Source organism: Tenrec ecaudatus, chromosome 1 (assembly GCF_050624435.1).
Source record: "Tenrec ecaudatus isolate mTenEca1 chromosome 1, mTenEca1.hap1, whole genome shotgun sequence".
Taxonomy (NCBI): domain Eukaryota; kingdom Metazoa; phylum Chordata; class Mammalia; order Afrosoricida; family Tenrecidae; genus Tenrec; species Tenrec ecaudatus.
In genome coordinates, this window is record NC_134530.1 from 50099442 (window position 1) to 50114124 (window position 14683).

At 50.4% G+C, this 14683-nt stretch overlaps 1 protein-coding gene across 1 annotated transcript; it reads right to left on the bottom strand.

Annotated features, from left to right (window-relative positions):
* Nucleotides 1-12569: 12569 nt before the first annotated feature.
* On the bottom strand, nucleotides 12570-14217 carry NR0B2 (nuclear receptor subfamily 0 group B member 2). The gene is made up of 2 exons (XM_075564457.1): nucleotides 13686-14217; nucleotides 12570-12811 (listed from the first exon to the last, which is right to left on the bottom strand). Exons 1-2 carry the CDS (start codon nucleotides 14215-14217, stop codon nucleotides 12570-12572), a joined length of 774 nt encoding a protein of 257 aa, XP_075420572.1.
* Nucleotides 14218-14683: the final 466 nt, after the last annotated feature.

Genomic DNA, 14683 nt, shown 5'->3' on the forward strand with positions numbered 1-14683 from the left:
AGGACCCTGCTACATCACTGCAGGTTTATACTGTTAGTCTTTCTTCTAGCCTTCCCCAAAGGGACCCGCAGCCTTCCACAAGAGTGACTGTTCATTGGGGGAAAGGAAATAATCAAACTTTTAAGGGATTACTGGACACTGGGTTGGGACTGACACTAATTCCAGTAGACCCAAAGTGTTTGAAGGCCCACCAGTCAGAGTGGGGCTTATGGAGGTCAAGTTATCAATGGAGTTTTAACTCAGGTACGCCTCACTGTGGGTCCAGTGGGTCCCCGGGCCCATCCTGTGGATATTTCCCCAGTTCCAGAATGCATCATTGGAATAGACATACTTAGTAACTGGCAGAATCCCCATATTGGATCCCTGAAATGTGGAATAAGGGCTATCATGGTAGGAAAGGCCAAGTGGACACCATTAGAACTGCCATTACCTAGGAAAATAGTAAACCAAAAGCAATACCGCATTCCTGGAGGGATTGCAGAGATCAGTGCCACCACCAAAGACTTGAAAGATGCAGGGGTGGTGATTCCTACCACATCCCCATTCAACTCACCTAGTAGGCCTGTAAAGAAGACAGATGGATCCTGGAGAATGACAGTGGATTATTGTAAACTTAACCAGGTGGTGACTCCAATTGAAGCTGCTGTACCAGATGTTTGAGCAAATTAATACTTCTCCTGGTACTTTGTATGCAGCTATTGATCTGGCTAATGCCTTCTTCTCCATACCAGTCTCAAAGGACCACCAGAAGCAGTTTGCCTTCACCTGAGAGGGGCAACAATGTACTTTCTTTTTTTTTTCCTTTTTTTTAAATTTTAACAATTTATTGGGGCTCATACAATTCTTTTCACAGTTCATACATATACATACATCAATTGTATAAAGCACATCTGTACAGTCTTTGCCCTAATCATTTTTTTCTCTTTTCTTCTTTTACATTTTATTAGGGACTCATACAACTCTTACCACAATCCATACATATACATACATCAATTGTATAAAGCACATCCATACATTCCCTGCCCCAATCATTCTCAAGGCATTTGCTCTCCACTTAAGCCCCTTGCATCAGGTCCTCTTTTTTTACCCCCCCCTCCCTCCCCATTCCCCCCTCCCTCATATGCCCTTGGTAATTTATACATCGTTATTTTGTCATATCTTGCCCTATCCGGAGTCTCCCTTCCCCCCTTCTCTGCTGTCCCTCTCCCAAGGAAGAGGTCACATGTGGATCCTTGTAATCAGTTCCCCCTTTCCAACCCACTCACCCTCCACTCTCCCAGCATCGTCCCTCACACCCTTGGTCCTGAAGGTATCATCCACCCTGGATTCCCTGTACCTCCAACCCTCATATGCACCAGTGTACAGCCTCTGTCCTATCCAGCCCTGCAAGGTAGAATTCGGATCATGGTAGTTGGGGGGAGGAAGCATCCAGGATCTGGGGGAAAGCTGAGTTCTTCATCGATACTACCTCACACCCTAATTAACCCATCTCCTCTCCTAAACCCCTCTATGAGGGGATCTCCATTGGTCGACACTTGGGCCTTGGGTCTCCACTCTGCACTTCCCCCTTCATTTAATATGATATATATATACATACATATATACATATATACATATATACATATACACATATATACACATACATACACACACATATCTTTTTTTTTTTTTTGCAAGATGCCTTATACCTGGTCCCTTGGGCACCTCGTGATCGCACTGGCCGGTGTGCTTCTTCCATGTGGGCTTATTTGCTTCTGAGCTAGATGGCCGCTTGTTCACCTTCAAGCCTTTAAGACCCCAGACACTATCTCTTTTGATAGCCGGGCACCATCAACTTTCTTCACCACATTTGCTTATGCACCCATTTGTCTTCAGCGATCCTATCATGGAGGTGTGCAGTCAATGATATGATTTTTTGTTCTTTGATGCCTGGTAACTGATCCCTTTGGGACCACTCGATCACACAGGCTGGTGTGTTCTTCCATGTGGACTTTGTTGCTTCTGAGCTAGATGGCCGCTTGTTTATCTTCAAGCCTTTAAGACCCCAGTCACTATCTCTTTTGATAGCCGGGCACCATCAGCTTTCTTCACATTTACTTGTTCACCCACTTTGACTCCAGCCGTTGTGTCGGGAGAGTGAGCATCATAGAGTTCCAATTTAATAAAAGAAGGTATTCATGCATTGAGGGAGTGTTTGAGTAGAGGCCCAAGGTCCTTCAGCCACCTTAATACTTGACCTATAAATATAGACACATAGATCTATTTCCCCATCCTCCTATATATATTTGCATGTACATGTCTTTGTCTAGACCTCCATGAATGCCCTTTGACTCCTAGCTCTTTCCTCCATCTCCCTTGACTTTCCAACAATGTACTTTCACAACTCTCCCCCAGGGGTATATAAACTCTTCTGCCCTGTGCCATAATTTAGTCCAAAGGGACCTTGACCACCTGTCTATCCCACAAAATGTCACACTGGTCCATTATATTGATGACATTATGCTGATTGGACCCACTAAGGAGGATGTATCAAAGACTCTGGATTTATTGGTACAATATCTGCGTACAAGAGGTTGGGAAATTAACCCAATGAAGATTCAGGTACCCTCCACATCAGTAAAATTTCTAGGAGTCCAGTGGTGTGGGGCATGTCGAGATATTCCTACTAAAGTGAAGGATAAGCTATTGCATTTAGCTCCCCCAACGACTAAAAAAGAGGCACAATGCCTAGTGGGTCTCTTTGGATTTTGGAGGCAACATATCCCTCACTTGGGTGTTCTACTTCGACCTATTTATCAAGTGACATGAAAAGCCTCCATTTTGAGTGGGGCCCAGACCAAGAAAAGGCTCTTCAACAGGTTCAGGCTGCCGTGCAAGCTGCTTTGCCACTGGGACCATATGATCCAGCTGACCTGATGGTGCTAGAGGTCTCAGTTGTAGATAAAGATGCAGTGTGGAGTCTTTGGCAGACCCCTATTGGTGAATCACAGCATAGACTGTTGGAATTTTGGAGTAAAGTCTTGTCATCCTCTGCAGACAACTACTCCTCCTTTGAAAAACAGCTGTTGGCCTGTTACTGGGCCGTGGTGGAGACTGAACGCCTCACCATGGGCCACCAAGCCACCATGAAGCCTGAATTACCTATCATGAACTGGGTATTGTCTGACCCACGTAATCATAAAGTTGGACGTGCGCAGCAACACTCCATTGTTAAATGGAAGTGGTATATACGAGATCGGGCCAAAGCAGGACCTGAAGGAACAAGTAAGCTGCATGAAGAAGTGGCCCCAATGCCCACAGTCTCCACTCCTGTCACATTGCCTCCTTTCTCCCAGTCTGCACCTATGGCCTCCTGGAGAGTTCCTTACCACACTTTAAGTGAAGACCAAAAAAGTCATGCTTGGTTTACGGATGGCTCTGCACGATATGCAGGTGCCACTCGTAAGTGGACAGCAGCAGCACTGCAGCCCCTTTCTGGGATCTCCCTAAAGGACGGTGGTGAAGGGAAAGCTTCCCAAAGGGCAGAACTTCGTGCAGTGCACCTGGCCATTCAGTTTGCATATAAGGAAAAGTGGCCAGATGTGAGATTATATACTGATTCATGGGCTGTGGCTAATGGGTTGGCTGGATGGTCAGGGAATTGGAAGGACCGTGATTGGAAAATTGGTGACAAGGAGGTGTGGGGAAGAGGTATGTGGATAGAACTCTCTGAGTGGGCCAAGAAAGTAAAGGTAATTGTATCTCACGTGAACGCTCACCAAAGGATTACCTCTGAGGAGGAGGACTTTAATAATCAAGTGGATAAGATGACACGCGCTGTGGAGACTGGTCCTCCTCTTTCCTCTGCCACCCCTGTTATCGCCCAATGGGCACATGAACAAAGTGGACATGGCGGCAGGGATGGAGGTTATGCATGGGCACAGCAACATGCACTTCCACTCACCAAGGCTGACTTGGCCACTGCCACTGCTGAGTGTCCCATTTGCCAGCAGCAGAAACCAACATTAAGTCCAAGATATGGGACAATTCCTTGGGGGAGATCAACCAGCAACTTGGTGGCAGGTTGATTACATAGGACCACTTCCATCATGGAGGGGACAGCGTTTTGTTCTTACTGGAATAGACACCTACTCTGGATATGGATTTGCCTTCCCTGCACTTGATGCTTCTGCCAAAACTACTATTCGTGGACTCACAGAATGCCTCATCCACCAGCATGGCATCCCACATAGCATTGCTTCAGATCAAGGAACTCACTTTACAGCAAATACAGTGTGGCAATGGGCCCATTCCCATGGAATCCACTGGTCGTATCATGTTCCTCATCATCCTGAAGCTGCCGGCTTGATAGAATGATGGAATGGGCTCCTAAAGACAATTACAGCGCCAACTAGGTGGCAACAACTTGCGGGGCTGGGGCAATGTTCTCCAGGAAGCTGTATACGCTCTAAACCAGTGGCCAATATATGGTGCTTTGTCTCCAATAGCCAGAATTCATGGGTCCAGGAACCAAGGGTTGGAAGCTGGAGTGGCACCACTCACTATTACTCCTAGTGATCCCCTTGCAGCAATTTTGCTTCCTGTCCCAGCAACCCTGTGTTCCTCAGGCCTGGAGGTCCTGGTCCCGAAGGAAGGAACTCTCCCACCTGGAAACACAGCACGGATTTCTCTGAACTGGCAGCTGAGAATGCCCCCTGGGCACTTTGGGCTTCTCATGCCTTTGGATCAACAGGTCAGGAAGGGTGTCACTGTACTAAGTGGTGTGATTGATCCTGATTACCAAGGAGGAATTGGACTGGTGTTACATAATGGAGGTAAAGAAGAGTATGTCTGGAATCCAGGAGATCCCATAGGCCGACTCTTAGTGTTACCATGCCCTGTGATTAAAGTAAATGGTAAGTTACAGCAACTCAATCCTGACAGGACATGTAATGACCCAGACCCCTCAGGAATGAAGGTCTGAGTCACCCCGCCAGGCCAAAAACCACAGCCAGCTGAGGTGCTTGCTGAGGGCAAAGGTAATACAGAATGGGTAGCAGTAGAAGGCAGTTCTACCTATCAATTATGACCACGTGATCAATTGCAAAAAAGAGGTTTGTAATTGCAATGTATTTTCTTTATATGTGCTTATTGCATATCTTTCATTTGTTCAGGTATGGCATATCAGATACATTTGAACTCAATGTGTTTTCATTTATATGTATGATAGATGATTGATGATAAGTATAAGTTTGATTTCATCAATGTCCGGAAATTATATAAGTATATATGGCTAAAGAATTGTGTACAGGTGCCAGGATGGCGAGGGGTGGATTGCGATAGTTTATTGTGCCAGCCTGGCCGATAAACACAAGTGGGATTAATTGAAGGATGGAGAGATAAATGCCTCGGTGAGCCTCGTCTTTCTTGTCTCTTCCTCTTTAATCATCGGACCAGTGTGCGGCTGCCTTGCTTCTTCTGTGCCTCAATTTAAAGGCTACACTACCTGTGGGACGCATAGCCGGTGGACTGTGTCGCTGTAAGTTGAGGTCCCTTTAAGCCCACACGATTGGAATATAGATCTCTGGAGCTGGGGACCGACAGTTGGTGACCTGCCTTGCTGTTTGCTGCCTGGGTGGAGATATATATATATCCACCTCTCTCTACAGAGGAGGAACTGGTGGCCCTCAAGACTTAAAGGACTGCTTGTGTCGCACAACTCTCTCAGGGCAGTGAGTTGCACTGAGCCATTTGTACTGCTTTAACTGTATAATTTAACTGTTTAACTTTAACTGTATAATTTAACAGTTCATTTCTTGTGTTATATATCTATCTTTATAAATATATATAGAAAATTACTAGCAATCTGGTTTTGTCTCTCTAGAGAGCCGTGTCTAACAAAACCCCCTTTGTCTTCAGCGATCTCGGACCAAGCTATTTTCATGTGCCTGTGAACACGGCATCAGGGGTCAGAGTGCAGGGAAAGGAATGCATTTGAACTGTGGCGCGGGTGGGAAATACCGAAAGTACTGTGGACCGCCAGAAGACCCGGAAATCTGTCAGAGGACAAGCAGGCTGTGACTCAGAAGTGAGGATGTGTGAGAAACTCACATGTTATTCCCGCAGATTCTCCACAAACAGCTAGGCTGCCTCCAAGTGAATCCATGTTGATCTGTCTCCCTGGAGACGCAGACGGTCTTTGCGGGTGCTAGGTCTCCTCACCTGTGAGCTCAGGGACTTGACTGTGAGTAGCACCCACGTTGTGATGCATGCAACTCCTGAATATGCATGACTAATGGCGATCTGTGAAAGCCCCCAAATAATAAAGACGCTCTCTCTCCAGCCCTGTCCCTCTCCTCCAGTGCTCCTTCCCTGCTTCCTCTCCCTCTCGATCTCCCCTCTCCTCCGTCTGCACTGTGAGACTTGGCTGATGAGATCATGGCCGTCCAGGAGATGAGCATGATGCCATGAAATGTGTGGACTCCTCTATTTTATCTTCTCTCGCTCTTATTCTCTATGGCTTTACTATTATCTTTAAATATCATAACCGTACAATTGTGCCTACCGGACCCGTGACAGGGTGAGGGGCTGGCTTCCCTCACAAGGACGGTGGGGCTTCGACTCTCAGCCTTTGGACATGCTCTCTGGAGAGGCGTGGAGAGTTTCAGTAGAAGGGAGCATGCTTAGGAAAGAAGAGGTCAGTGAAAAAGAGGAAGACCAGGTGGCGGCAAGAGTGGCTTCAAACACGGCAACAGGTAGGAGGATGGCTGGGGACCTGGCAGTGGTTTGTTCTGTTGGCCGAAGGGTTGGCTAGGAGTCCGAACAGACCCCAAGGCACCAATAACAACAACATGATGATAAGAGGCAGGATTAGTGGCAGGTATGTTAATGAGGCAGGAGACAAGCTCCAGGATTCACGTGTATCTCCAGTCACTTTCTTTTGAGGCCTGATAGAGGCTGTTAGCCAGCAGAGATCAGAAGAAGCTCCTATGGACAAAGAAGAAGAGGCAGCAGTGAAGTGTGTCCTTGGCCTTGGAGTCCCTGTATTGAGAAACTCCTGGGCCCAATGGAACACTGAGGACCCAGCAAAGGCAGAGAGCGCCCCTGGAGCCGGTGCTCTGCATTGGGATGTCTAGCTCCTGCAGTGAGAGCTTACATTTCTGTATATATATATCTGAGGCACACTCACGCTTTAGGTTTTATGGGATGGCAGGTGAGGTGTAGGCCTTAGTTGTTCTCCAGTTGCCCCTCCCTGACTTTTTAAAATGCAACATACCATAGTATTGAAAAGGCATCGGCTCTGAAGACAGACCACTTGAGTTGAAATTCTGCCCAGTGTTAGCCATGTCATCTTTAGCAAATTACTTGACGGTGCCTCAATTTCTTCGCCTATAACATGGAGGTAAGAATAGTACTAAGGACTCATAGTGGTGAAAGCTAAATAACACAATCTATCTAACTGGGTTTTTTAAAAATCATTCTGTTAGAGGCTCATGCAACTCTTTTTACAATCCGTACATACATCGTTTGTGTCCAGCACATTCGTACATATGTTGCCATCATCATTCTCAAAATACCTGCCTTCTACTTGAGTCCTTAGTATCAGCTCCTCATTTTCCCCTCCTTCCTAGCTCCCCCTCCCTCTGAAACCTTGATAATTTATAAATAATTATTATTTTATCATGTCTTACACCGTCCGACATCTTCCTCACCCAGTTCTCCGCTGTCCATCCTCCAGGGAGGAGGTTACAGGTAGACCTCGTCATCTGTTTTCCCTCTCTCCCTCACCTCCCGATATCGCCACTCTCACCACTGTTCCTGAGGGGCTCATCTGTCCTGGATTCCCCGTAATTCCAGTTACTATCCGTGCCACTAACTATTTTTTTTAGTCATTTTATTGGGGCTTATACAACTCTTATCACAATCCTTCCATCCATCCGTTGTGTCAAGCACATTTGTCCATTCGTTACCCTCGTCATTCTCAAAACACTTGCTCTCCACCCAACTGTTTAGAACGCAACTCTCCATCCAAATCAGCTGCCTGGTGTTTAGTTGGTGTCTAGAGTGACCCGTTGGCAGCCTGGGCTCCCCTCCGACTGTGTTCTACCAGGAATAGGATGTCGCTTTTGTTCACCCTGATTGGCCAGAGGCGGTACTCTGGTCACTCCATCCTTTCATCCGCATTTCCCTTCTCTGCTCCCTTGTTTTGTCATGTGGTCCCTGTCCACTTCCGGAGACTCATTTCTTGCTTCGTGGGCCCGTTACCCTTCACCTGACCACTTGCCGTTGGCTACACACATGTCACTCTCTGGCACCTCCGTGCCTTTGTACATAGCATTCCTTCTGTCTGGGGTGCCGATCTGTGGTTTGCTCGGCGAATCTCTGTTCATTCTCTTTATCTCAAACCAGGCATCATTGGATCTAGCAGAGTCTTGGGGCAGATTTAGCCACTTTCTCTTGTGTGCTCCCGTTGCCTGTTTCTGGCCCTGTAGCAAAGAGCAGACCCTTCTGGAATAATTACTTACCTGTCTTTGCGCCAGAGTTCTAAGGAGACAGAGATCGTGCCTTATTTATCCTGCCCCCACTTCTAGAACAGTCTGGTGACATCGTGCGGATGTCCAACGTGAGTGACGGAAAGAATGGATGGAGGATCATGGGGAATTGCTTTTGGGTTCGAGGGTGCGAGTGCTCCAAGGGCAAGGGCGTGTCAGTGCAGGTGCCTGATATCCTGCTTAACACGCACTTAATAATTTGACTAATAGAGGTGGAGCTAATGGTGGCAATAAAAAGATCCCTGAGGTTGACCAAGAGTCCCTGAGTCATCCCAGGGGACCTCTGTCCTGACAGAGTGGATGGCTGGTAAACAGTGATTGGACTGACTCCAGACTGCCTGATCCCACCACAATTCACTCCAGCCCAGTGGTGAGAGCCTAGCCTCCAGCATCCTACAGACCCGCGTCAGAATCCCAAGGCAGACCGTATCAGACAGTGCTTTGCATACCCTGACTGATCATACAGATATAGTTACATGTAAATCCCATCCCCATAAGCCACTGATCATGGAGACATATTCAACCGTCTTTAGGCGCCTTCAGACCCACGGAGAAGGCATCGTTGCTCTTATTGCACTGTACCACAATTATCTCCTTCGTTCTGTTATATTTATCTGTGTGTTCCTAAGGCAAGACCTGTGGTAGGGCCTAGGCAGTGGCCAAAAGATGCAGACAAGAAATGGACAGGCCTATGGGGCCCGGGCCTCATGAAGGGGTGGGGGGACATTTGAAAGGAGTCAGTCAGCCTCAGTCCTGGCAGGCCTGTGGATGATGGAAACATTGGTTCGTTGAGAAAAGAAGGCTGGGGTGGGGAGCGAGAGGAAGGCTCGATGGAAGTTGGAGCTAGAGCAGGAAGCAGCAAAGTGGAGCAAAGCAGCAATGAGGGACGACAAGGAAGGGGCATACAAGAGATCAGGCGGCCCCAAGTCCCTGACTTGGCTCGCCTTGATTTAATGAACTCCACAAATGTTTCCGAAACTGGAACCAAACACCCTCTGTGTGTCCAGAATGGGAGGTGAGAGCAGGAAACAGCCATTGGACTTACCTGACAGCTGTGTAGGGAACAAGGCTTACGCTCTGCAAACTGCCCTCGGGAGTCTGCAGATGAGATGGGGGATCAGAGAGCTGGCCAGGGAGAGCGCTGAGGGCCCGAGGTGAAGGTCTTTGGAGGTCTAGGTGGGGGATGAGGTTGACCTAGAGCCAATTCTGGGTTCCAAAGGATGCTTCGCTTTGGGGATTTGGCTAGGTCCTAGCTGTGGGGCACTGGGGAAGCCTGGGCTTTCTACCCCTTTAAACTCGCACAGTCTTGGACGCGAACAGGGGCAGTCTGCCTGTCCAGCAGGATCCTGGTTGGGCCACCTCGAGTCAGTACGGACTACATGGCAGTCAGTTGATGAGGTTGGTGTTGTTTTTTCTCCAACAGTTTTATTGGCAAGTAATTTGCATATATCATTATTTTTTAACCTATCATATAATTCAATAGTTCAATCATTCAATCATATAAAGGAGAATTGTACAATCACCCCACATCAATTTTAGAGCCCCCCATGGTTAAATTGCCTATTTAAAAATTTTATTAAATCATTTTATTGGGAGCTCTTACAGCTCTTATAACAATTCATACATCAATTGCATCCAGCACGTTTGTACATATATTGCCACCATTATTTCCTAAACATTTTCTTTTTAAAAAATAACTTTATTGGGGGCTCTTTACAGTCTTTAAAAAAATCATTTTATTGGGGGCTCGTACAATTCTTATCACAATCCATCCATCCATTGTGTCAAGAACATATGTACATTTGTTGCCATCATCATTCTCGAAACATTTGCTTTCTCCTTGAGCCCTTAATCTCTGCTGCTCTTAAATCACCTTTAAGATGAGTTATGCAATACAATCCCTTCTAGTGTTTCCGTCCCCCTCCCGTCTTCATGAGTTACTGCTGAAGTCCCCTTCCCTCCCGATCTTCCACCCCCAAGTTTATGTGTTTTCAGTCGAGGGGGCCACTTCCTAGATGGAGTCCTGAAACAGGGTCTGTCTGACCTGACTGTTAGGAGGCCGACGCTGGAGCTGATTGGTTAGTTGAAGTGCCAGATGGCAGGCAGATTTAGGGGACCCTGAAAAGGTGCCTCCCTTGGGGAGCTCTTTCCTTGGACTGCAACACCTTGACAACAAGGAACATGTCCTTGTCGTGCGTCCCGCCCTCAGAACAGGGGGTATGTGTGTCTGACTGTCTGGCTTGCCAGATGGACTTCGCCGAGTGGCTCTGGGCCACGCATTTCCATGCTATCTATGTTTATGGGTCTGTGTAGATGTGTCTGAGTTGCAGTCTTCGTGTGAGCGTGAACATGTGTTCAGAATTGTATGCCTGAATTACCCATGCGCATCTTTGTTGTGGGGCGTAAGCTGGATGATTGGGGAAGGAACTAGATGTGCTTGCTGCTGGCACTTGGGTGGCCCCGATCCTAGGGACTATAGTGAGCAGGCTGAGGGACAACTCCTAGACTGTAGTCCCCAAGTGAATGACCTTTCACTCGGCAATAATTAACTGGGCCCCGTGAGAAGAATCCAAACTGTGATGGTGAGGGGGTGGGGCTGGTCAGGGAGCAAGGAGAGCCCCCAAAGGGGGCCCTATTGACATGTGTGTTATCATTCCTCCCGTCCCCCCACAGGTCAGTCACCCTGAGCCAGGGGCACGATTCAAAATACTTCACAGACAGTGAGGCCCAGGCACCGACCAATCCGAATAGACATGAGCCTGGCACCGAGCAGAGCAGCCCTGGCGCCCTGGCTGTGCAAGCTTTGCCGGGCAATGGAACTGCCCCAGGGGAGGAGCTGGGGCAGAGGGGCAGTGGACATGTTGTCCGGAGAGACCAGCCTCTGGAGACCCATGCTTGGTAATGGGGGGCAGGCGGGGGGCAGCAAGGAGGAGGAAGAGCCCTGATGAGGTGACTGACACGGTGGCTGCCACATTGCGACAATTGCGATGGGCGGCCCGGGGCCGGGAGGAGTTTCATTCTGTTGTACGTAAGGCCTCTGAGTCGGGCCAGGCTGGGTGGCACCCAGCACCAACACAGGACGATGCAGCGGTTGTGTAGCCAGCTGCCAAGGGTTTTAACCCTCTCTGTGACTATCCCATTGTGGTCTACGTGTTGTCACTTTGACCTTTTTTGTCCCCCAGTCAGATGCTGGGCCAGCCCCGGGTCCCCTTGTGCTCTCCCATTCGGGAAACAATGGGCGACCCCTCGCATTGGCTTCAGGAACGGGGAAAGCAACTTATTCCAAATGAAAGACAGCCCATTGGTCTGTCTGTTTCCATGTGAGAACAAGGCTTCATTTTCCAGGTCATCCGACTCTCACTGAGGCAAGTGGGAGCCGGTAGGGAGTGAAATTTAGGGGAAGGGTCAGTGAGGGTTGGAAATGGGGGAGAAGCTCCCTTTCCCCAAGGAGAAAGCACGGAGGTGAGGGGGCTGTGAACTAACACCGTCCCCAGAGCTCAGACCACGATGTAAAATCAGTTTCATTCTCAGAAATGAACTCATCCTCCGTCCTGAAAAAGTAATACTCCAGTTCCCCATGGCCTGGCTCCCGTAGCCCTTTGTACCCTTCCCCCTGGGGCTCCCCCTGAAAGGGGCTGAGGGGCCCTGGAGATGAGACCGACCCTTCCACACACACAAATGACAGTGTGAGACTCCAAGGGTGTCACACCTTTTATTAAAAAATACAACGATAAGTTAAGTGAGTTCTGTACAAAGCCAGTGAGACGTTCAGTTGACGGAGCAGCTCATGTTCGAGGGACTGAAGTCTTGGGCCAGAGGCTCTGGGCGCCACCGAGGGCCAGCCTGACCGCTGGATCACTAGGTCCAAAGCAAAGAAGTCCAGGCAGGGTGGGTGGGGCATGGTGAGGGCCCAGAGCTCCGCAGACTGGATAGGGCCCAGGTGATTGTCTGCCCGGGCTTCCCCTTCCAGGAGCACCAGGTCACTTCTAGGACAACCTTCCCCTGCCCACACCTGGTCTCTGCCTAGGCCACAGCAGGTCAGTTTGGCAAAAGCATGCCCTCGAGAAGGCCAGCGATGTCGACGTCCCCAATGATAGGGCGAAGGAAAAGGTCCCCAAGCAGGCCGGCGGGGATGGACTTGAGCGTGGAGGCCATGAGGAGGGTGTGAACCAGCCGGCCGTGGCCCGTCGGCCACCAGGGCTCCAGGGTTTCACACAGCGCCTGGTGAGCCTCCTGCTGCAGGTGCCCGATTTGGGAGGAGGCGTGGAGGCCTGGCACGTCTGTGGGCAGAGGGGGTGAAGAAGACTTGGGTTAAGGCTGCTCACAGAACCCCATCTGCTTCCTTGGCTCAGCCTTTGGGGCCCCACCATGATGGTCCCCTTCTCTTTGTTGGCCATAGTATTCATCCTGCCATTTATGGAGGGTCACTCGCTGTAAGTGGCTGTCACTTACACACCCTGTGACTTTAGGCACCCCACCCCATCTCCGCACCTCGGTTTCCCTATCTACAAAGTGGGGAGGATAGTGCTAGTTCAAAGGCTGACGACAAAGTGCCTTGTCCATGCGCTGCTGCATGCAACCCCCTCAGAGCACACAGCCTGTGCATGGGGCACTCACTACTGCGATCATACCCAATTGCTGTCATTAAGCATTGGCGGGGCACGCTGTCTCAGATGCTCCCGGATTCTAGAGAACGTCAGGCTCGGCTGCTGCTCTCCTGGCTCCCTCTCTGCTCCTCAGCACCCACTTTGTGCTTCCCCCGACGTGGCCTTTCCGAGCCTAGAGTTCTAGCCTCCGAACTGCACACCACAGCCGGTCCCCAGAGATGGGCTGGATGCGGCTGTGTCTGCCCACCCTCACCACTACCTACCTTAAGGGGAGTGAGAAAATGGAGGTGGGGGGAGGGTGCAGCGTAATCAAAGAGCATGTCTCTGGAGCGAATAGACCTGCATTCCCAACCCCTAACCTGGCCCTACCTGGCTGTGTGACTTTCTTTCTTTCTCTTTGACTGTGTGACAACTTTCAAGTCACCTGGCCTCTCTGGACCTGTTGGGAGGTGGGTATTTAACCCTCACGAGGAGCCAGTAATGTCAAGGCCCCTTCCCCTTATTCACCCACCTCCCAGCCTTGACCCTGCCAGCTGTTGGGGCTCACCAGGGTTGAAGAGGATGGTTCCTTTCAGGCAGGCATACTCTTTGGGGCCCAGCTCCAGGCTCCAGAACGACTCCAAGCAGCGCTGCAGCCACCGCACTGCAGCCAGCGAGGGCTGGGGCCTGCCAGGCAGTGGGCTGCTGCCGCCGGGCTCCTCCAGCAGGATCGTCTTCAGGATGCTGGGCACCGGGAGCTCGGCCACCTCAAAGGTCACTGTGTCCTGGGCCAGCCCCAGCAGGAAGAGGGGGCCCCAGCAGGCGCGCAAGAGCCACCGCCGATCCTGGGGGGGCAGCTGGCAGAAGGATGGCAGGTTCCTGAGGAAGGCCACCATCTTGGCCAGAACGCCCAGGGCCTCCTGGCAGGTGCGTTGGGGGTTACTCAGGCAGACAGGCCGGTGCTGCCTGCACAGGCAGCGGCTCCGTGTGCGGGGCACAGAGGGCCCCACCGTGAGGCTGGGGCTCAGGAGCGAGAACAGGATGGTGGGGCGGCCTGCCGCAGCCCGGCAAGGGCAGGCCCCTGGCTGGTCCGAGTTCATGGTCGGTATCTGCTCCTGCTTCCTCCTGGCTCTCCAGCCCGCTGCTCTGCACTGCGGGTACTATTTATACTCCCCGGGACCTGCCAGGACAACCTTGACTCCAGAAGTCGTTCATGTTCATTGTAAAAATCGCGCACACGCACGCGCACACACACTGACCCTGGCAGGACTGGACCAGTGGGGAAGTGGCGGGGGAGGGGCACAGTGGGGGCTCCACGGGGAGCCGCTATCACTTCAGTCAATGAAAGGGCCGACACAGAGCACAGGGCTGCCTGCCAGCTGACCTCGCTGCCCCTTATCGGATGACTCAAGCGAATAAACAAGGTCATTAACCCAGGCTGTACCAGGGCACCAAGGCCTCAGGTGCACAATCAGCAGGGACCCTGGCAGGTGTCCCGACAGGTGCCCCCCTCCTGGGCTTGCACAAACTAGGGCTCTTGCTAGGCGGGCAGCCAGCCCTGGAGCT

Excerpts from the sequence above, each read along its gene's own strand:
- NR0B2 (XM_075564457.1), bottom strand. The coding sequence starts at position 14,217 with ATGAACTCGGACCAGCCAGGGGCCTGCCCTTGCCGGGCTGCGGCAGGC. Across the intron at positions 12,812-13,685 it reads AACCATCCTCTTCAACCCTG|ACGTGCCAGGCCTCCACGCC; the intron begins GTGAGCCCCAAC and ends CTCTGCCCACAG.